A 23,225-nucleotide genomic window follows, 5' to 3' on the forward strand; every position below is an offset into this window, starting at 1 on the left:
TTTTTAGATGTAAATGTCACAAAACTAATTGATGGTACAGTAGTTACATCTCTGCATCGTAAACCATTTTCAAAAAATTCTATTTTACATGCCCATAGTTGTCACCCTCCACATACGATTAAGAACATACCAAAAGCACAGTTCCAAAGGATTAAAAGAATTTGCTCAGATGAGAGGGAATATGTCAAAAATGAACAGGATTTAAAATGCAGATTCATGGTTAGAGGATATCAAATAGGTACCATAGAAGAGGCTAAAACTATGGTGAAAAAAGTTGATTGAACAAAGTTATTACAAGAACAGAAAGATATACAGTATAATAAGCCCAAAGAAATTAGATTCATAAGCACATTTGCTAGTAACACTTATAAGATCAGACAGATAGTTGAGAAATATTGGACTATACTACATAATGATCCATTTTTGTCCACAATTTTGGACAGTAAATGTCAATTTGGGTATAGGAAAGGTAAATCTATTGGACAGTATTTATCAGCCTATAAGAAAGGAATTATTTCGAAAGAACAAAGTCCCCAAATAAAGGGTAGTACATACTGTGGATATTGTAAATACTGTAAGTTGATGTCAAAAACAACATCATTTACTTCCATTAATACTAGCAAAGTGTATAATATTGAATGTTTTGTGACTTGCACTTCGTCCTGGGTAGTATATATGGCTATATGCCAATGTGGTGCTTTTTACATTGGATAGACCTCCTGTAAATTAAAGCAAAGAATAGCCATTCATATAAGTGATATAAAATGTAAAAGGACTAGAAGTGCACTATATAAACATATAATGGTTCATCCAAAGGCACATTTTGTTTTTGTAGGGATTGATAAAGTCACAGACATAGTAAAACAAGAGCTAGATAAGCATAACATTTTGACCACCAAAGAACGCAGGTGGATAGTAAACCTAGGGGCGTTATTTAAGCCAGGTTTAAATGAACATTGGTAATTATACACTTAGGTTAGTATTTAATTTAGTTAGATATAGACTAACTAATATTATCTATAGTAATACTAAGTTTAGAAAGCTAATGGTACATTATTAGTAATTTAAAGTTAGGATCATTAATTTAATAAATATTATATCATATTAATATTGATAATTTATAAATATAAGCACAGAAGTAGTGTAATAGTGAAATATATGAGAAAAAGATTTTTGTAAAGGGTGACACTGGTGATTAGATAGGATATGGATTAGATCTGTAAGTTATAGTTAAAGTAAATGTTTACAGTTGAATGTATGTGTAATGTTTCTTTAAGATTACAGATGAGTATTACTATAAACTGGCGTACTTACGTCAATGTATGACACACTGATGACGCTTTAGTTAAGTGAAACCGGTCTGTGGGGGCAGACTGTGTGGCTAAATAAAGCCTTTATACCCAAAAACGGCTATTAGTACTTATTTGTACTAAATTTGGTTTTCGAGTGCTGGAAAACAGGTTGGTGAGCTGAATGAGCTGTAGTTGAGTTCCGAGCACCTTGTAGGATACATGCACAGACGGATTGGGGAAGGTATACATATGTATATATATATATATATATATATATATATATATATATATATATATATATATACATACACACATACACACACATATCTCCCTTTGTCTCTCCCTCTCTCTCTCTCTCTATATATATATATATATATATATATATATATAATCTATATATATATATATATATATATATATATATATATATATATATATATACACATATATACACACACACATATACATATATATCTATATATATATATATATATATATATAGTATATATATATATATATATATATATATATATATATAAAAGCAATGAATTCAAACAAATGTCATAATAATTGACATTTGTTTAGTCAGACACAGTTTAGAATACATGCCACTCCTACGCTAAGAAAGCAGGTTTATTTCAGACATATGACTTAGTTGGGTAGATTCTGTTATAATACCATGAAACCGAAATCACATAAATGCAAAACTGTCTGGTTCTGTCTATGTAGAGCAACTATTTAAGTACACATGTGATGTATCAGTTAGGATCACTCACTGCTACCCACAGGCTGCCTTACTACCCACAACTTAGTTGTCCAGGTGTGGTCAAATAAAAATAATAATAATAGTCATAGTAACATATTTCTTCTTGCCTCAGTCTAACGCACACTGACCCTGCAAATCCAAATAAATCACTGTTTAACTGAGAAAGAAAGCATAGTTCAATCACTTTCATCCAACCACATAATTTTGATCAAATGAATAAATAAGTAAAGCCTTATTAACATCTGTGTAATAAAATCATATTTTGAAAGTATCTGTATTACGGCACATTTAATAAAAAGAAAATAAATTGATTTGTAAATACATGCAAATCACCTGTATCCATGAGTGCTTCTTTTTCAGACCCCATATGCAAACCACAGACAGATACAAGAAAGTAAATCACAACTACTTTCTAATAGATAAAGAAATAAAGGTACTGTTAGTAAAAGTAAATAAATGAAGACCACCAGGGAATACAACTAACAAAGGAAACAATTCAGAATACTGAATGACCATCACATGAATCAATCCCTAAGAAGTTCTAAAGGGAGCAGTGAAACAAAAATAAAATTTCACTGGGTGCACATTAAACAAAGTGAATACATTAGAAAACAAACAAGTCTAATCATAGTGAAGCAAATACTGATCTGCTATTAACATTAGGGTCCTATCGCGTGATCGAAAATTGTAAACGGCGAACGCATATTGAGTGAACCCCATTGGTCGAAACATCGAAACATTGAGCACATAACATGGAAATCGCCATAGGGAATATTTTCCCTTTACTTCAATGCAGTGTGATCTCGGAGTAGGAATATTTAAGTAGCAGGGGTGTGGGGGGTGCAGGGGTGCTTGCCCCTCTGCCTACAGCATTTAGGTAAGTATAGTTTTTTTATTTTTATTTTTTAATTATATTTTTGAAATTTCAAACATCGCTCATATGGTGTTCGAAGTTTGAAACTTTTGAAAATATAATATAGACCCATTAACATTTACTTGAATAGCTAACTTATGTAAGCCTTAGAAATAACATCAAACAATGCTAATGATTGTTTAAGATAAGAAAGACAGGAAAGAAACATAGAAAATATTAAATAAAGAGTGCTTTATTTTATAGCCTATAGTCAGAAACTAGTATGCAGTCCTGAGGCTGAACCCACAGAAGAACAAGGAAGTTAAAGTGCGTAGCTAGTTAACTGTATAAACTTCGATACAAAGCACAGTGAATTTGAAGATTTAGGTTTAAAAGCATGCACATTGTTGAAAACTTTTCAGCCCTCTTAATAATCAAACATTTGAAATCCGCATCCAATGAAAAGGTCAGATGTAAAGTAGAGTCATTTAAAAATTATTTTTTTTAATAAGAATTGGGAGAAAAGAGAAAACCTTGCCTGACTAGTTTAATTTCTAGCAGAATGTATGAGAACTTTACTTAAATAGGTTTCTGAGAAGAGACTTGTTTCTTTTTTGACAGATTGCAATACCTTGGAGCCAGCAGTTCCAAAAAATTGTACCAAGGAAACTACAAAACCTGTTTATTTAGTCATTGTTTCAATGAATTAAGCACATTTGTCAAGAACAATAATTTGACTTCTTCAACGCTGAAATGTCCAACCAGACACCTTTGGAAATGATGAAGAAGTTTGACAGAAACCCAATTAGCTAATCAATAAAAAACATTAACACAGCTATTTCTGTTTGGATATAGAAATTATTTTCTTGATCAAAGCAATTACATTTTTGAAAAAAAGATTTAATGAAACAGTTTTTACATGGAGAAATGGTTTCCTTTAGTTCAACTAGAAGGAGATTTATTTCAGATTTGAAATTACACAGAAAATATGTTTATCATCTGTTTCTTTAGGTTTGCATCTATTATGTCTTGTCTTTTTCCCAAGTGTACAATTTGAAGAAAAATAGTTTTTTGAAGTCTAGAAGTCAATTTCTTCATTTTCTTCTTATTTGTTATGGGGAAAATAGTTTGAAAACTGGACTGATATGAATGTAATGCAGTACTAAATAAAAGTAAAATTCCCACCATAGTAGACGGTAGTAAGGAAACATGAAATCTAGTAGAACTCAAATGAAGCAGGCAGTTATATGAGAATTTAGAAGTAAGAACATAGTAGAAGATCCACATCAGGCATAAGTAGCTCCTAACAGACCAGCAACCATTATGGATATCCCAGAAACTGTTTTCCAAGGACCGAACCACCAAAGCTCATGAGCAACCTAGGGCATTGTCTTTTCAGCCATTTCCAGTACTGTAAAGCACCATTCACTGGAAATTTGTTGCATGCTTAAAATTCATCTCACATCTTTGCTTATTGTTCAAAATCCTGATCAATGGCAGACCATCATGAATATGAAAGCTGTTCATTCTGGTCATTCCAAGATAAGCTGGATGGAATAATTTTACAATTTGTAGTGCAATACTAAGAATAGTATGATATAAACTATGGCACATTCATCAGAAGCCAACCATTCAAGACATATTTGTGCATATATGACAAAGTTGCACATTATATACTGGTACACAATCCATGATATCCAACATTAGCATTTATCAGGTATTTCCTATCCTGTAGGCTTTTGTGGAATTGTTAAATGTGTGTTATTGTGTAATAGGTTCATAGGTTCATAGGTTCATACTAGGCTATCTGCCCTAGGGCATTTACAAGCCTAGCCAGTGTGTGTTTGGCTTTCGCCACCCATTTTAAATGAATTTTGCTATGCCCTTTTTTGAGGTTAGTATACTGTGCCTCTGTCTAACAGTGACACAGAAGTGATACCCGGAGTAAATCTACGATCTCCCATCCACTCATCAAGATTTCTCTTGAAGAGAGTGAATGAGGGACTCTGCCTAACCTGGACTGGGATTTTATTCCAGAGTGAAGGGAGCCTCTGGGTTATGAATCTGTCCCTCCAGCATGTCCTATTTATTTCAGTGCTGAGGTTCAAGTCTCTCGAGCACGTAGCACGATGGGATTTGGATTTTCTGAGGTGCAGCATGTCCATTAATTCCGGGTTGGACATGGCTTTACACGTCAGGCACAGATCGCCTCTGAGCAGGCGGTATGCCACTGAGTAGAGCTGGAGTTTCTTTAACCGGGCAGCATATGGCATCTGTTTGAGCTCTTTGATCCTCTTCGTGAGGTACTTTTGGGGTCTTTCCAGTTGCTGCAGGTGTCTGGTAAGGTACATCCCAAAAGGGGCATTGTACTCAATTATGGGCCTGATGAGGGATGAGTAAAGAGGTATGATGACCTCCCCTGATCTAGATGTGAATCCCTTCATGATTAGGTGGGCTATATAAAATGTTTTTCTAACCACTTTGGTCACGTGGTAGTCGAATGAGAGAATGCTATCAACTTGGGTCCCCAGGTCCCTAATTACTTCTTCCATACTTAATGGATTGCCATCTATGTGGTAATTTGTGGGCACTTTGTTTTTACCGAAGGGGATGACTATACACTTTTTGGCATTTAGCTTGAGGCCATGGCTCTGGCACCAGCTGTCTGTTTCTATGAGGCCCTTTTGTAGGATGCTTGTGTCGGCTGGAGAGTTGATTATAGCTCTCAGTTTGCAGTCATCTGCAAACTTGGTCAGCCACAGTCCTTCCGTGTTGGCCTGTACCTCTGAGAAATATATACCGAACAAGAGAGGTCCCAGGACTGAGCCTTGTGGGACGCCACTTGTAACTGGTTTGGAGTCTGACATGGCTCCAGCAATTCTAACCATGTGGGTTCTGTCCTGGAGCCAGTTTGCAACCCATCTAGTGACATAGGGGTTTATATTTAAGCTGGTGAGCTTATCTATAATGCCTGAGTGGAGTATTGTATCAAAGGCTTTTACGAGGTCCAGGTAGGCTGTGTGGACCACCTTCCCCTCGTCAATGGCCTTGGTGACTGTTTCAAATAAATCGACCAGGTTTAAGAGGCAGGATCTGCCCTTAACAAAGCCAAACTGGGTAGGCTCCAGTGTCTGTAGGTCCCCAATATCTTTATTTATGAGGTCCATGATGATCCTTTCTATAGCTTTGCAGACCAAGCTAGTCAGGCTTATGGGGAGATAGTTTCCAGGATCCGTTGAGGCACCACCTTTGAGGAGAGGGACCACTGTTGCTGTATGCCACTCTTTGGGTACATATCCTGTAGTAAGGCTGAGATTGAACAGTAGTTTTATGTTTGAGTTTAGTACTTCTTGGAGTTCATGTAGGATGCAGCCCGGGACACCGTCTTGTCCCATTGATGCTGTGTTTTTTGCTTTGGAGAGGGCGGCTCTTACTTGAGCATCTGAGATGACAGGGGGGCAGCACTCTGCTGGGATAGATATTTGCCCTTTTGATGGGGAAGGGGGTTTGCGCTGAACCTGTCAGCTAGGTAAGCATTCTGTACATAAAAGAATCCCTTGGTTTCATCCTGTGCCATCTGTGGTATTACACAACAGCACACACACACACACACACACACACACACACACACACACACACACACACACACACATGCACACACACATGCACACACACGCATAAACGCACACACACTTTGGACCCTATTGCTTGCATGTCATCTACTTATTGCAAGGTGCAAGTCATTTACAAATAAATTAACAAAAGCAGTCATGGGGCTGAGATATCAAGCTGCATAGGATTCCAATTTGAGTAGATGGTGTATTTGAAGAGTATGATTGCCACGGAGCCATGGAACTGCTGAATATGAACAATAATAGCTTTGAAGCCAATACTTAGAGCAGTCAAACTGTAGATGATGGATATCATGTAACATTTGCCATCTACAGAATCAGAAATGAGACAATGGACTGGTCCAGTAAGGTGAGACCGACAGGCAACTCCAACTTTAGGTCCTAATATATGTCCAAGATGTTATTCAGAGTGGTGCTGGGTAGAAGTTACAGAATGTATTTGACACTGCAGTAGGAACTTTCAGATAAGAGTGTATATAGCAACAGTGTGCATAATAATCTCAATTATTTTGACAGGAGGACTGTTCTTAGGTATATACCTTTTGTTGTTTTTGTTGGGCAAATTAGTAATGCACAATTTGGTAAAGCCAGATGGGCTGGCATCATGGGCTGAATATTTTGGAATAATTGTGGCTATGACCTAATAAATCTCAGAGCTAGTACATTCGATAAAGAGATTTAATGAGACTACATCTATGGAGAAGCTAAAGTACTTCTCCTTTATTGGTGGATCTCCAACAGAAAAGGGATACCTAGTCAAGATGGTCTGTGTGGTGTTAGGATAAGTGGAGGGATGGAACATTGTGATAAAACAGACAATAAAGCACTCTGTCTTTGAAATACAAGATAGCTGCTACCATAGTTTGAATAGTGAAGAACTTGTCTTTCTGCAATAACCTTCATTTTCCAGCAAACAACTTAGGAATATTGAAAGAATGGGCCAGCGGTTGCCCAGTGACAGTGGCTTATTGCAACATGTATTGCTCCTCAGTAAAAAAAAAAAAGTTCTAATCAGTGGAAAATGAGGGGAACCTATAACATTACCATTGTCTACAGGATTTGTTGCACCAAGTTCTGTTGCCAAATTGAGGTATTATTGAGAGCAGAGCAGAAATGCATTTCACACAAGCCTGACTCATGCACAATTCAACATATGGTGCAATCAGTCATATTTGGCACTGTATGAGAGAATCATTTATCTCCTCAGATAAAGCAGCTTTGGAGTTAAATATATATTACATTTGGAAAAGAAAGGACTTAGTGAGGAAAACGTATAAGAATTTATGTAAACTCCATTTTGATCTTTTCTATCTCAAAATGGAATTTGCAAGCATATCTTGCAGAAAAGAACAACAACCCAACAAATTTTGATTCTAACTTCATTGTACAAAACCAGATTCAGTTTGTAACACCGGTTTCCTTTTTTTGCTTCAACTTTGATTTGAATTATGTGTCATGTAATGCTGATAACACTAAAAAATATTAGTTGGAGAACTAAGATGCATCAATATACTGTGTTTTTTCATCATTTCACTAATACCAGAATATCTGAATTTACAAGAATGGGCATGTGAGTAAGCTGAAGTAGCCCTAGTAATTTTATATCTTGAGAACAACACTGTGATAAAATTGGTCCTACTCATCCTGCTTCTCCTGCAATCACTGTTACCACTCATGGAAGTGAGCTATAATGATGCTGCTGTCATTATAATCTGATAAGGACTGCAGTGCATCATGCATTCATCCCAGAGACAGAAGTTCAGTGTTTATTTCTTATCCGTGAAAGGGAAGACTGTTCCATAGCTCCCTATAACTTGTTATCTTGGAAAGTGAAAGTGAATGCAACTATATTGCTGTCTCTGAAACATGGAAAAGTATTACCTGCTTCTGTTGCTATGGCTAACTCAAGAAATGGAGATCCATCTGGATCAGCTACTGTCACTGCTGATGAACCAGCATAAGAGCAAGTGGTACTTTTGTTGTTTTGGATAAGAGATTGGCTATAGCACTTGTGATGCTTACTTTAGAAGCCTTCAAACAATGAGTTGTGTTGCACAAAGCCGACATAGACATATTCACACACACACACACACACACACACACACACACACACACACCAATACACAATGACAGAATTAAAGGTGTGGATGTTTGTTAATTTAAGACACAAAACCAAACTGAAGTAAATATTAGATTATTTGGAAGATGTTCTTTTAATAATTAAATGATTATATTAATTTGAATGCAGATGGTTAAAAATGCTTGTTGACTACCCCAAATCAATTAGTTACTCAGTTCCTGGAACCAGTAAGGGGAGAGTGGGAAGGAGTAGCAATTTGTTAGCTCATCTACTCCAGAAGGGAGTGTGGAATTTCTGTCTTTGATGTGGCAATCCCACCCCCTCCGAATTATCGGTAGTATGCCATGATAGATAGACTGCAATTGAAAAAAAGATACTAGATGGTAGACAATAGGACTGAAGATGACTGAATTTATGTGTGGTAATACGTATGACATCAGCATATCTGCTCATTTAGGGTATGTAAAAAAGTCTCCCATGATCAATACAGTATATATGATGCTGCCAGATGCTCTGTGTTGTGCTCCCTATCCTCTTCCCACCCCACCTATGGATGAGGTGGTCCTCGTCCCAAGGAGTTTTACTAATAACACTATAATAAATTGCATTAAGAAGTAGGCAGCATACTAGGAGAACAAAGCAACTTATGGTCAACTGGAAAGTGTACAGTAGAGGGGGCAAAAATAAAGAAGTAGATCACTAATTTAAAATGGATAGGTTTCTGTATACTTTCAGAAATTATAATTTTGTTTTAGCTGTCAGATGCAACATTCATTTGTATAATGATTTTAAACTAATCTCCATGTAATGATAACAAATATGTCTATACATAAATGACTTGAATCTGCATCTCACAGCTATATTGTACACATAGTTTAGGCATTTCTTGTACTGAACAGGATGTCAACATACTCTTAGCCAAGTGATATTTTCAGAGATATTTTTGTAACAATGCTGTATTTCATGTTTTCAGACATTATTAGTACTTATCATTTTTCCAGTTATCTTAGCTAACAAAACAGTTACAGCTGAGTTTCATACAGTATGGCCATAAATGCAGTGCATCAAATACAGAGGCATCCTGTAGGTCATGCATTTTACCTAGTTGTTTAATAGTAAAGAGATGATTTGGTTTGATACAGTCTTTGCTTGAAAGCATTCCAGAAGTTTTATATGGTTAATAATTTTGCTTTAAAAGAACAGCTCACAATGACCAATGGAGTATTAAATGTTACACTTCTATAATTTGTCAAGTCCATGTTCTGTATGAACTTCAAATGCAGGTGTGATAGCACTCAAGAAATCCTGTAATTTTCAATTTTTATAAGGGATCATTTTGTAACATAATTGTCACTGTTGAAGTGATACCTAGAACCCATGTGCAAAAATGGAGAAAAGGAGTTGTGGATGGAGGGATGGATGGATGGATGGATGGATGGATGGAGGGATGGATGGATTTAATTTTTAAAGCGTATATTTTTACTGGTCTGCAGAATGTCTTGCCATATGCTATAAATATTGTTAATGTTATTGTTTATGTTTCAGACAGCATACAGTACTCCCTACCTATCTCTAATGCAGACATTCGCTATGATGCTGGGAGACATAAATTATCATGACAGCTTCCTTATCCCGATAACAGAGAAAAAAATGCCTTACCCATACATGTCTTTTGCAGTGCTCATACTGTTTATGCTGCTCATTCCAATACTCCTCATGAATCTACTGGTAAGTAAGACCTCAGGTATTATTGTACAATAAAACATTAATATTATTTATATTGAAAATATATATTTTTCAGTGACATCCCTGATTTTCGCTCAAGATTTTCTTCTGTCCTTCCTAGTCAATCCTAAAATTAGTGATTAAAAGAGAAAAGGTGGTGGATCACAGTTAATAATGACAATAGAGTTACAGACTTTTTGAATTTCAGACAATACATGTTAATTCACATTATTTTATTGTGTCACTGTCTCAAGTTAAGGGTATTAATATTTAAAAAAGTGTCCCTGATTGTCCATCACTATTTCTGAATTTGTCTCTGATTCTGGATGTAAGCAGGTTGAGAGTTATGTTAGAAATATGGCTGCTTTTGCATTTGTTAAAATAAGTGTTATTGAAATAGTAACTGTCACCAAGCATGGGGTAAAAACAAAACAGTGCCTAGGGTTTAAGTAAATGCCTTGCTAAAGATGCATCGAGCCCTTATTTATTTATTTATTTTTATAACTTTTGTCTTGTTCACTTTAGATTGGTTTGGCTGTTGGCGACATTGCAGAAGTACAAAGGAATGCTTCAATCAAAAGAATGGCTATGCAGGTGGATTGCTAAGTTATAAATAAGTTTGCTGTTCAACACTTGACAGAATAGTTATACTATAGTAACCTAATATTTAACTTATTCTAAGTGGTGTGATATACATTTAATCAAAACATAATGACTGTTCCTTTAAATCTCTGCTTTCCTGAGCTATCCCTTATCAACTAGAGCATAATGCTACTAAACTCCATTTCATATAGGGTCAAAACTATCAAAACTGTTTTCTGTTTAAGGGACACACTTTTGATGAAGAAAATCAAAAATGTGGTTTGTATGCATAAAGGAGGAATAAAACAGTTGATGTTAAGTGATCCTATCTCGCCTACATTCTGACTGATGGGTTCGGAGCCGATCCCTCGGCTCCGACTCGGCACGCTTATGCCAAAGAGCGAAGTCTCTTATTGGCTGAGCTTACTATATCCCAGGATGCACCACTACCAGTCCCCCAGATCTCGTTTGCCGCTAACTAGCAAAGACGTGGTCTCGAGCTGGCTGAGCTAAGTAGTGTTTTTCACTAACTTTTTCTGTCAGGAATTTCCTAATTCTTCAACAAAAGCTGTTTTAACAGCTATATCTTACTTTTGTGTATGAGTGGTTATTTTTTTTGTGGAAAATTTGTGTAGTGGTTGCGTGTTTGTTCTGACTAGAGGCCCCTTTTGAATTGAAGGGCCTTTCCTGTCAGTCAATTGTCTTTCGAGTCCTTAAGGGTTCTTGGATGCCTTTAGTTGAGTTTTCTGTTGTTGTGACAGCCTTTGTAAAAAAAAAGTAAAGTAAAGTAAGTGTTTTTCTGTGATAGTTAGAGTTACTGAATTGTTGCCATAATGTCTCAGGCTCCTAGGCCTTCGGCTTTAAGAAGTGCACTAAGTGCAGTTTTAAAATGTCAATCACAGATGACCACTCTCTCTGTGTGTATTGTTTGGGCGCCAAACATTTGCAGGAGTCCTGCAGCGTGTGTCACGCGTTTTCCTCGAGGGTCCTCCAAGAGAGGAAAAATAAACTTATTTTGAAAGGCCTCATTAAACCCTCATTTGAAGAGGCATTAGCTTCCTCTCCTTCTCCTGCTAAAAAGAAAAGGGCGGCTCCGACCAGTCTGTCGGAACCGACCGCCAAAAGACATAGGCAGGCTTCTCCTTCGGCTCCACGGACTTCGGAGCTGAGGGCGGAATGGTCTGCCTCGATGCCTCCAGCCTCGACTCCTCTGGGTTCGGAGCCGATGGCTGGGGCATCGAGAGGCGGGTCACCTTCATCAGCTCCACTGATCTCGAGCCGATGAAGGTTGTCCGCTCAGACACTTCCTCCTCGGCGAAGCCCTTCGGCACCGATGGAAATTGGTTTGGACACTTCTTGGCGCCGATAATTGTCGAGTCGATTCGAGCCGGTCCCCTAGTCCCTTGGAGCCGTTGGAGAGGCCTACTCGGACCCATTCGGTCTCTTCCAGGTCATCAAGGATGTCAGATTCGGACATAGACAGGGTGCTCCAAAGACTGTTCCAGTCCCCAGTCTTTCAGAAATTTGTTTCGGCTCCGACCCACTTGGCTTCGGAGTCGATAGCCCATTCCATTGCTATTCCTCCTCCGACCACTTTGGCTCCGTCGGAGCAGGTGCTGATGGAGCCAGTGGAGATCCTAGGGTCGTCTCCGACCCTTACTCCAACCCCGGCCTTCGGGTCCGAGTTTAGCACACGGACTTCTTCGGCCGGACCCGGGGATGACGTTTCGGGACCAATGCTGTCGGTTCCTAGCCTCCCTCTCGGTGCTTCGGCCGCGGGACTTCTGTCTGCTATCGTGGCTCCGGAGACCAGACCCTCCCAGGATTCTGGGGGTCCGGCCTTGAGAGCTATGAGGAGTGCCTTGGCCAAGTCTTCTTCGGCCATCTCTACGGCTTTACCGGCACCTTCCCTGGGCATGGAGACTGGGTCTTTGGCAGTTCCCCTGTCTCTAGGCAGCGGAGCCCCGGGGCCTGAGGTTACCCCCACTGGGTGTTCCCCTCCTCCTGAGGGTCTTTCGGAGTTGTCTTCGGAGGGCCCCCAAGGAAGAGAACGTGCAAGAGGAAGCACGTGGACTCCCCGAGTCTCTTACATCGGACACTGATCTTGATGATGCGGAGGGGTCCCCAAGTCATCCTCGGATGATGTCTCATTTGCAGACATTCTAGAGATCCTTAAGCAACGAGGCGGCTGGAATTCCAAACCCTCCGCTGATGAGTCGGTGTTCCTCAAGGCCTTGGGCTCAGCCCTCCACCTCCTGGGTGTCTCCGCCCTTGACGAGCTCCTGGATTTGGTTTGTCGGAGGGTGGGAACATCCAGATACTGTGGAACCAGTGCCTTCTCGCCTAACAAATTTTTGTCTGCCCCACCCAAGAAGGAGTTCTTAACGAAAGGCGTGGCTGTAGATGCCATGGTGGTGGCATCTGCTACCCAGCAGGACGTGGCAGAGGCTTCAACGTCCGTCCATCCTCCTAATAAGGAGTCTAGGAGCATGGACCGCACGGAAGTGCACCCTGACTTCAGCGGCCTTTACTCTGAGGTCCCTGAATTATTTGGCACATTTCACCAGACTACAGAGGGATCTGGTCAAGGAGCTCTCAGACTCCCTCTCAGGTAACCTACCTGAGCAGCTAGCCCAGTCGGTTAGCTCTCAGTTGGCTATCCTCACCTCGATTTCTAACTCGTCCATGAGGCTCATTTCATATGCGGCAAGGCGGGCAGAGCGCAGGCACAGGCGTGGCTCTACGGAGACAAGCCTGGCTCCGTTGTGTCATTTTGGAGGCCTTCAAGTCTTCCTTTGCCGACGCTCCCTTTGATGGGTCCTCTTTATTTGGACCCAAGGTAAAGACACTCTTACCCGCTGTGAGCAAGAGGGAAAGACTTTATCTGCCATAGGCACGTTATTCCACTCCCTTTCAGCCTTATCCCAAGGCTAAAGAGGAGGGAAGATGTGGTTCTGCAAATCACAGAAATTCTTTCCTCAACAGCAGGAAGATTCCCTTCCAGAGGCAGAGGACGGGAAATTTTTCTGGGAGATGCCGTCCCAGAGGCGGCAGAGGCCCCCGCAACACTGGAGACCGCGAGTCCTTTCTTGGCTCTTCAGCCTCCCACACTCCATGAGGGATTGCCCGGCTGTGCTGCTCGAGCCAGTCGGGTGCCGTTGCCAAGCACCTAAAAGCCTGGGAGTCTATTACTCAGGACAGATGGGTGCTTCGGATTATTGCCGGAGGTTACACCATTCCCTTCACACACTCACCCCCACCGTCCAAAAAAATCCTGGACCCACCACCCAGTCAAAGGGAAATTGCAGCCGTAGAAGCTTCAAAGCTGCTAGAAAGGAGTCATCCAACCGGTCCCCACAGACCAGATCGGATCCAGAAATTACTCAAGGTTCTTTTTAGTGCCAAAAAAGACAGGGGACCTGAGACCCATTTTGGATCTCAGCAAACTAAACCAGTCCGTCATGAAGTCCAAATTCTGAATGGTCACTTTACAATCCATTCTCCCATTGTTGGAGAAAGATGTTTGGATGTGCTCCATAGATCTCAAGGACGCCTATTATCACATACCGATACATCAGGCGTCCAGGAGGTATCTGCGCTTCAGCCTGGGAGACAGTCATTTCCAATTTTGTGCACTGCCCTTTGGTCTCACCACAGCCCCCAGGGTGTTCACCAAGTGTTTGGCAGTAGTGACTGCTCACCTGAGGAGTCTCGGATTCCAAGTGTTTCCCTATCTGGACGACTGGCTCCTGACTGCCACCACCAGGCATCTACTACTAGAGAACCTACAAGCCACCATCTCCCTGGGTGCTTCCCTGGGAATTACATTCAACTGGTCAAAGTCTGTCTTGCTGCCTTCTCAGCGCATAAGATTCATAGGAGCAGAGATAGACTCAAAATTAATGCGAATCTTCCTTCCTACCGAAAGGATACAAACATTACAAGGTCAAGTCCGAGCCCTGCTTCTAAGATCCAAAGCCCCAGCCAGGATGGTCCTGCAACTTTTAGGTTCAATGTCTGCCACGGTTCTCCTAGTTCCTCTGGCAAGATTGCACATGAGGATTCTTCAGTGGCTGTTATCGACACAATGGTCTTTTCAGGATCTCCCTCAATCATCACATACTGATTACAGAAACGTAAACGGGACCTCCGCTGGTGGCTTCTGCCATCCAATCTGAATCAGGGAAGACCTTTGTTATACCCTCCGGTGGCCACCTTGACAACGGATGCCTCCCAGACGGGGTGGGGGGGGGGCATTGTCTGGGCAGGTCAGTTCAGGGTTCTTGGCTTCCAAACGAAACATTTCTCCATATCAATGTGTTGGAAATGAGGGCACTTCTGTCCCTACAAGCCTCCACAAGTTTCTCCCTCAAGGCATTATCGCTATCCACACAGACAACATGTTGGTGGTCTGGTATCTAAACAAACAAGGAGGGACCAGATCTTACCCCCCTTTGCAGAGAGGCCATGAGGGTGTGGGAATGGGCAGTGGCTACCAACCGCTTCCTGGTAGCAACCCACATTCCAGGAAAATCCAATGTATGGGCAGACAGACTGAGCAGGACTATTCTCTCTCCTCACGAGTGGTCCCTGAACGAAACAGTAGCAGCTCAGATTTTGAGAAGATGGGGATTCCGTGCTGCGACCTGTTTGCAACACCACAAAACACGAAGTGCAAAGGTTCTTTTCCTTGACCCCGTCAAGGGAGGCAGCTACGGATGCTCTAGTCCAACCTTGGCCAACAGGACTGCTTTATGCTTTCCTCCAGTTCCACTCCTCCCCAAAGTCATCCAGAAAGCTTCCCAATTGGGGTCCACAATGATTCTAATTGCTACTGGCCTCGTCAAGTATGGTTCCCCTACCTACAGAAATATACTCTGGACGGTCCTTGGGTTTTGGATCTAACTCCGGACCTTCTGGTTCATCAGTCGGGACAACAGCACCAGTCCCTTCACACTTTGAAATTAACAGCTTGGCTCCTCCACTTCCGACTTTAGTCAGAAATCACACCTTGGACCCGGAAGTTATTCACATTTTATCTTCAGCCCACAAACCCACCACTAAGAAATTGTATCACAGTAAGTGGAAGAGGTTTGCTATCTGGGCTCAACTCAGAGGCTTAGACCCTATTACTGCCCCGATACCAGAGGTCTTGAAATTTTTAACATCCTTGTTTAATCAAGGATCTTCAGTCTCTACTATTAAAGTCCAACTAGCAGCTATCTCCAAATTTCACGAATCCATAGATCCACCATTGATGAGCAGCAGATTATGTAAAACTTTCATGAAAGGTGCTGTGCTTTTAAGACCCCAGTTTTTCAACCTGCGCCCCCGTGGGATCTTGATTTGGTACTACGTGCCCTAACATCTTTTCCCTTTGAACCGGCTGCTACATGTGAGTTGAAATATCTGTCTTGGAAAACTGCCTTCTTAATTGCAATTACCTCTGCAAGAAGAGTTTCAGAACTTCAAGCCCTATCTATCAAACCACCGTGCTTGATTTTTCACAAGGATAGAGTATCACTTAGGCCTAATCCATCTTTTGTTCCAAAAGTTTGTTCTAATCTCTGTCTCCAACAATCTCTAGAGCTACCAGTTTTCTTTCCAAAATTTTCAAACAAAGCGGAATACACCTTGCATACATTGGATGTTCACAGGCAGTTGCGCTTCTATCTAGACAGGACTCAACAAATTCGAAAAACAGATCAATTGTTTGTGTCCTTTTCAGATAATAAACTGGGTAAAACCATCACTAAAGCTACTATTGCCAAATGGATTAGAGATTGCATAACTCAGGCTTATTCCTCTTCAAATAAGCAACTTACAACATCTGTCAAAGCTCACTCTACTAGAGCTATGGCTACCTCTATTGCATTTCATTCCAAGCTCGCTATTTCTGAGATTTGTGCTGCGGCTACTTGGTCCAACCCGCACACTTTCATTTCCCACTATAAATTGGATGTGGCATCTAAAGGGCGAGCATCATTTGGTTCCACGGTACTCAGGAGTGTTTTCCAGTGAGCCACCCAGGATTTAGGTGCTAGGGACGCTGTCCCATCAGTCAGAATGTAGGCGAGATAGGATCACATAACATCTTTTAGTTATGTACTCACCATAACTTCAGATGTTTGGGATCCATCTCTACATTCCACCCTCCTTCCCCCTGCCTTGGAGATCAGAAGAGATTGAACGGTTTGAGTTCTACTGTTTTTATCTTGTATCATCTGTCGATGTTATATAAGCAGCGCATGCGTGTGTGCATGTATGCGGACAAACTAGATCTGGGGGACTGGTAGTGGTGCATCCTGGGATATAGTAAGCTCAGCCAATAAGAGACTTCGCTCTTTGGCATAGAGGATCGGCTCCGAACCCATCAGTCAGAATGTAGGCGAGATGGATCCCAAACATCTGAAGTTATGGTGAGTACATAACTAAAAGTTAATCAAACTACTTATTCTTTAAATTAATATCAGTGCTTGCAGAATGTCTATTACTGTCTCATTTCCAGATCTGAAGTTTGCCATGGGTTGGTCCACTAAGTGCACTTTACTTTTTTCATAAAAAATTATCAAGGCATTTCACATTTTAAAAATTAATGAAGGAATTCTTTAGCACAACATAAGTATTTATATGACTATATAGGAGACAAATTATTTGGTAATTGTAATACAAAAGAGTAGTCAAACAATTGCCAGTTGTATATAAAAATCGTCTGGCAGTTTTGCCCTCTTCAAGTAAAGCACTGGACCACTATTGCATATATATTTAGGGAAAACAATACGAGCAGTCCTTTATGGTTAACCTGATAGTATCTCAGGCAGCTGTAAAAAATCCTGAGCCAGGCGTCTGTCAGCTGGATAGTGAAGATTCTATAGTGCTAGCAAGATATAAACATGGGGCTTTCCAAGATATCGTGGAAAATGTCTATATTCTCTGCAAATACCTATCCAGATTATAACTAAGAAAATATGAACATAATCAGCACATTTGTTCTTGAATTTATATAAAAAAGTTTATGCATCTACCACATTGTTGACATCCAGTATTTTAGGTTCATAGATTTATAGGTAGGTAGGTACTAGGCTATTGGCCCTAGGACCTATATAAGCCTAGCCAAAAAGGTACCCTAGCTTTCACCACCCAAGAAAACTATGAATAACTTTAAATTAGATACTTTCGAACCTATCTGTTCTGACTTGTGACTGATGCAACAGAATTTGAGGTATTATTCATCTCTGATAAATACATTGCACACAAACAACCCAATGAGAACATAGAAAGAGCAACTACAATTCTTACTGAATAATTTTTTTCCCATTTTAACTATTTCCCTTTTACAAATAAGAAGTCTGATTCCCAGACCATTTTCACTTACATCCAAGTTTTCCTATGGAGCTCATATAAAATTAAATACTCTTCATTTGTATGAAACCTTATGGTGTCATAAGATGACAAAATGGTTAAACCAGGTTAGTCACAGGAGTTTTGTATAATATGCAATAGTCATACACCAAGGCATTGCTTTGATCTTCTACTTGGTATTTACAGGAAATCTGAACAGGGTGAAGTCATAGTGTTTTATTTGTATATAGATATGATTGTTCATGTACAGGAGTCTTTTGTTAGTTATGAAATAAATAGGACATGCTGGAGGGACAGATTCATAACCCAGAGGCTCCCTTCACTCTGGAATAAAATCCCAGTCCAGGTTAGGCAGAGTCCCTCATTGACTCTCTTCAAGAGGAATCTTGATGAGTGCATGGGAGATCGTAGGTTTACCCTGGTATCACTTCTGTGTCACTGTTAGACAGAGGCACAGTATACTAACCTCGAAAAAGGGCATAGCAAAATAAATTTAAAATGGGTGGCGAAAGCCAAACACATTCTGGCTAGGCTTATAAATGCCCTAGGGCAGATAGCCTAGTATGAACCTATGAACCTATGAACCTATAAATTAACTTTTGCTTTTGTGCATTATATATTAGTGAGAGAAAGTTATATTATGATTAACTCATCTAGATATTAGCTTTGAGAAGAACAAGTCAGTAATGACTAGACACAGTGTGTTGTAGTCATTTGCAAAGTGTAAACCTGTTACTTTGAATGATGTTATTCTGGCTAGATCATAATTCAAAGACTGATGAAAGTATGAGGTTTAAACATCAGCAATCTATATTCCACATTCTAGCATACCAGGCTATTCACTTGGGTGCAACAACACACTCCAAGTGGTTGTGCACTCCAAAATACACATCTCACAGCATCTGAGAAATATAAGTTACATCCTTGTAAGGGGGTCCAAAGAAGCTCACCCATTATTGAGAAGTATAAAGGGTAAAGCAAAGGGGTCATTGATGGTACTATGAGGTATTATTTGCATTAGCGTACATGCAGGTTCAAGCAACCGTATCCCACCCACCCTTGTCAGTAGAGTTAAAACTTTTAAATTCCTGGTCTAGGAGAATAGCTTTGACTGATATAGGTTTAAAGGCAAAATATGGAACTCAGTCATATATTCAGTGCTGACCCAAGCACAATCCCCTTGGTACACCAGACTAAGTACTAATTGCACAACACCTTACTGATGCCATTTTGCAGTTAAAATTATTTTATGTCCATATTCTTACAATGACACCATGGTCATGCAACCACACTGCAATCCTTATCTTAATACACTATACACTACCTTCAACAGTGTCTAAGATGCACATGCCCTAGCTGACCTGTCCCAGTCCATTTTATGGGGTGTTTAGTGTGCTTCATTATATGTTCTGTACATTGAATGTTTAGGAAGGCACTAATCTACTGAAATTGGCAGGAAGTGGCTAGCATGCATTAGGCAGAGCCCTATCTCTTACAATTTGTTACACGTAATGTTTGCCTATAATAACAAATGAAGAACTAAAAGTATGTGTACATGTGTGTGTGTGTGTGTGTGTGTGTGTGTGTGTGTGTGTGTGTGTGTGTGTGTGTGTGTGTGTGTGTGTGTGTGTGTGTGTGTGCATGTGTGTGTGTATGTGTATAACTGTGCGCATGTGCATGTCTGAATGTGTGAGCATGTGTGAGCATACAAGCGCGTGTGTGTATGTGTATGTGTGTGGTACTGTGCGCATGTGTATGTCTGAACGTGTGAGTATGTGTGAGCATACAAGCATGTTTGTGTGTGTGTGTGTGTGTGTGTGTGTGTGTGTGTGTGTGTGTGTGTGTGTGCGCGCATGTGCATGTGTGTGTATGTGATCATGTGTGTGTGTGTGTGTGTGTGTGTGTTTGTGTGTGTGATTGTTTGTGTGTGTACAGTATACCTCTGTACTAAAATACCTTGCAGTACCTTTTAACGTGTACCAGAATTAATATAGACTAACATACTGGAAAGAACAGAAATAAAGAAAATATTTCATTCAAACTATGTACGTTTGAAAGATGGGATAGAATGCATCATCCTGAGTAGGGTTAGGAGCATTATGGGAGTAGTACTTCACCACATGAAGAAGTAAAAAACTCAAGAAAATGCTTGTGTGTGTGTGTGTGTGTGTGTGTGTGTGTGTGTGTGTGTGTGTGTGTGTGTGCGTGTGTGTGTTTGTGTGTGATTTTTAGTGAAAAAATATTTCAGGGAGCTATGCAGAGCTTGAATCCTTGGAAATGTAGTCCACCTACAAGGCAGTACTGTTACATTCTATGCTGACAGTAGTAAGACAATTGTGTAGAAAAATGTAATCAGGCTCACACCTTTTGACTGTGTTGGTATTCTAAGACATGACTGTGGATTGCTGAACTGGAAGATTTCACAGTAGTAAGGTAATCAAGAAAAGAAATACAAGAATTTCTTACTCTGAAGAATCTGCTCTGGTATCTGACCAATGTCAGCAAAGAAAATTTAGGAATAAAGTACAAGGAAAAACCTAGCCAGGCTAGAGTTTTCACTGTGTGATACCTTAAAACTCCTGTAGTAGAGGCCTATGGGATATATGGAAATGACTCCTTAAGGGCATCAAGTGTTTCAGCTATATGGTTTCTGAATGTCCATAACCTTTTACTTTCTCTTTTTAAGTCTTTGTGGATACATTCAAGCCACTAAAGCCAAACCCCATTAGCTGTGGACATGCATGTATCGATCTTCTTATGACCTCATCAGCACAGCATAAGTGGATTGTTTGGCTATACATATAGCTATTTTGACTATAGTTATACCCAAACGATCCACTTACTCTGTGCTGGTGAGGTTATAAGAAAGCCGAAATATGTATGGCCACATCTAGTGGGGTTTGACGTTATTGGTCTGAATATATCCATAAAGACGTAAAAAAGAAAAAGTAAAAAGTTGTGGACATTCAAAAACAATAAAGCTGAAACACTTGATGTCCTTAAAAGGTCATTTACGTATATCCCATGGGCATATATTACAGGAGGTTTAAGGTATCACGCAGTGAAAGTTCTAGTATGGCAAGGTTTTTCTTGTCGTTTTTACCAATTGCTTTGTCAGTATGACCTTTTTAATTTTTGATTAGAACATTTTGGACAGAAGAGCTCCTTGCCTTGTTGGTTGGAGGACAGCCACAAGTGGAATTCAAGGGCAAAATCCAGTTAATAGACCATGAAAAAATTACTTTTGTATGAATACAAACATTAAACACAAAAGGCATATTAAAGTATAACACTCCTCCAGAACATAAAACACTGTCTTTATTAATGAGATAGAGGGAGAGATAGAGACAGAGGCAGAGATTATTTCTATAGCAATAGTTAACGTTTATTCTTAATCCTAGAGTATTTACTAACGTGAATCTAAAAAGAAGGATAGCAATGAGCTAATAAGAAAGTGAGGTATTGGCTACTGTTTTAAAATGTATGTAATGGCAGGCACATCTAGTCTTTCTTAATAGAGATATATTTTTTCTTTGAGTTTCTCTTCCTCAGCTTCTGTTTCAGTCAGCAATCTTTTTGAATTGTCTGCTGGAGATCATCTTTTCTTTGAGTTTCTGTACCTTAGATTCTCTGTCAGTGTCAGCACTCTTTCTGGTTCATGTTAAACATTGATATATTTTTATTTATTTTTGTTTGTTAACTGGTTAGTGGACTGGTCAGTGGACCTTTTCTAAACATGACCCAGGTACATACCTCACAAAATTACACAACAGTTTGCACACACACACACACACACACACACACACACACACACACACACACACACACACACACACACACACACACACACACACACACACACACACACAAACAGCAAAAGTCATGCTCTTTATCCCCATGTGTTTGTCTTGAACATTTTTACTTGCCATGTTATGTGGGGCTTTCCACCAGGCCTCCGATGAAAATGGGTCTTTGATTCAGTGAACTTTCCCCATCAACAAATGTCAATAAATAAATAAAATAAATAAATAAATACAACTCTGAGCTTAAACAATCCTTTATCATTACATCTAAAAGCAATACACCCCTAGAACTAATACCCCAAACTAGGTTGTCAGGCGTTATTATAGATGATGATCTGAAATATGACCAGCATACATCTCATGTAAGAAATAAAACCCCACTAAAAACATAGAGCCTTATATAGATCAACATAATACCTTAAAAATAACATAGTAACTGCTTACCTTCTGTAAGAACTACTTAATGCTTCCCACATACTTGTAAACTTTATACCTAAACTAAGTTCTTGTTACAGTAAATTTCCAAATTTTGCCTCCAACCTTCCTTCTAATTCCCATCATTCCCTTTCAATAATAAAAAAATGGGAAATGACTAGAATTACCAAACCACCTGACTTATTCAGATTTACTCACAGGTCATACTCTATTACATTAACTTGGAAACTATCCAGCACTTCAGAATACACTGTCAAACTACTATCCAACAGACCTTTTCAGTTCTAGTTCTCAATATCTCCTTATGACCACCAAATCAATAAACTCTGCAGGTGACTCACTATGCTCTAATTATGTCACAAAATTGTGGAATTGCATCCATCTCCACAAAAAAAAACATATTTCAAATCTTCCCAGCTTTAAACTTCTTAAAGAATGATGAATTAAAGAACATCTCAACCAAACCTGACTATTCTTCTACCATACTCCTGATTGGCACTAACTTATTTCCAAAACCTCTCTCTTCCACTCTTACATCTCCCTTTCTCTCAACGTACAACCTAAATAATTAGCTATCTCTTTCCTGTAATGTAACCTTAGTACTCACTGCTACAATCATTTTACCCCATGCTAATCTATATCATATCATGCTTTCCTTTATTCAACATGACAGTTACATAATATATGAAATGTTT

General features: G+C 39.7%; 1 protein-coding gene across 1 annotated transcript in view; it reads left to right on the top strand.

Moving 5' to 3' along the window:
- LOC122797756 (transient receptor potential cation channel subfamily A member 1-like) overlaps positions 1-23,225 on the top strand; it is a 1,191,690-nt gene that overhangs the window by 1,104,338 nt on the left and 64,127 nt on the right. The window contains exons 25-26 of the mRNA XM_044066280.1: positions 10,169-10,351; positions 10,874-10,942. Coding sequence (XP_043922215.1) covers positions 10,169-10,351; positions 10,874-10,942 — 252 coding nt within the window. The remainder of the gene's footprint in view (positions 1-10,168; positions 10,352-10,873; positions 10,943-23,225) is intronic.

Source organism: Protopterus annectens, chromosome 3.part1 (assembly GCF_019279795.1).
Source record: "Protopterus annectens isolate FY-2018-M chromosome 3.part1, PAN1.0, whole genome shotgun sequence".
Lineage (NCBI taxonomy): Eukaryota > Metazoa > Chordata > Ceratodontiformes > Protopteridae > Protopterus > Protopterus annectens.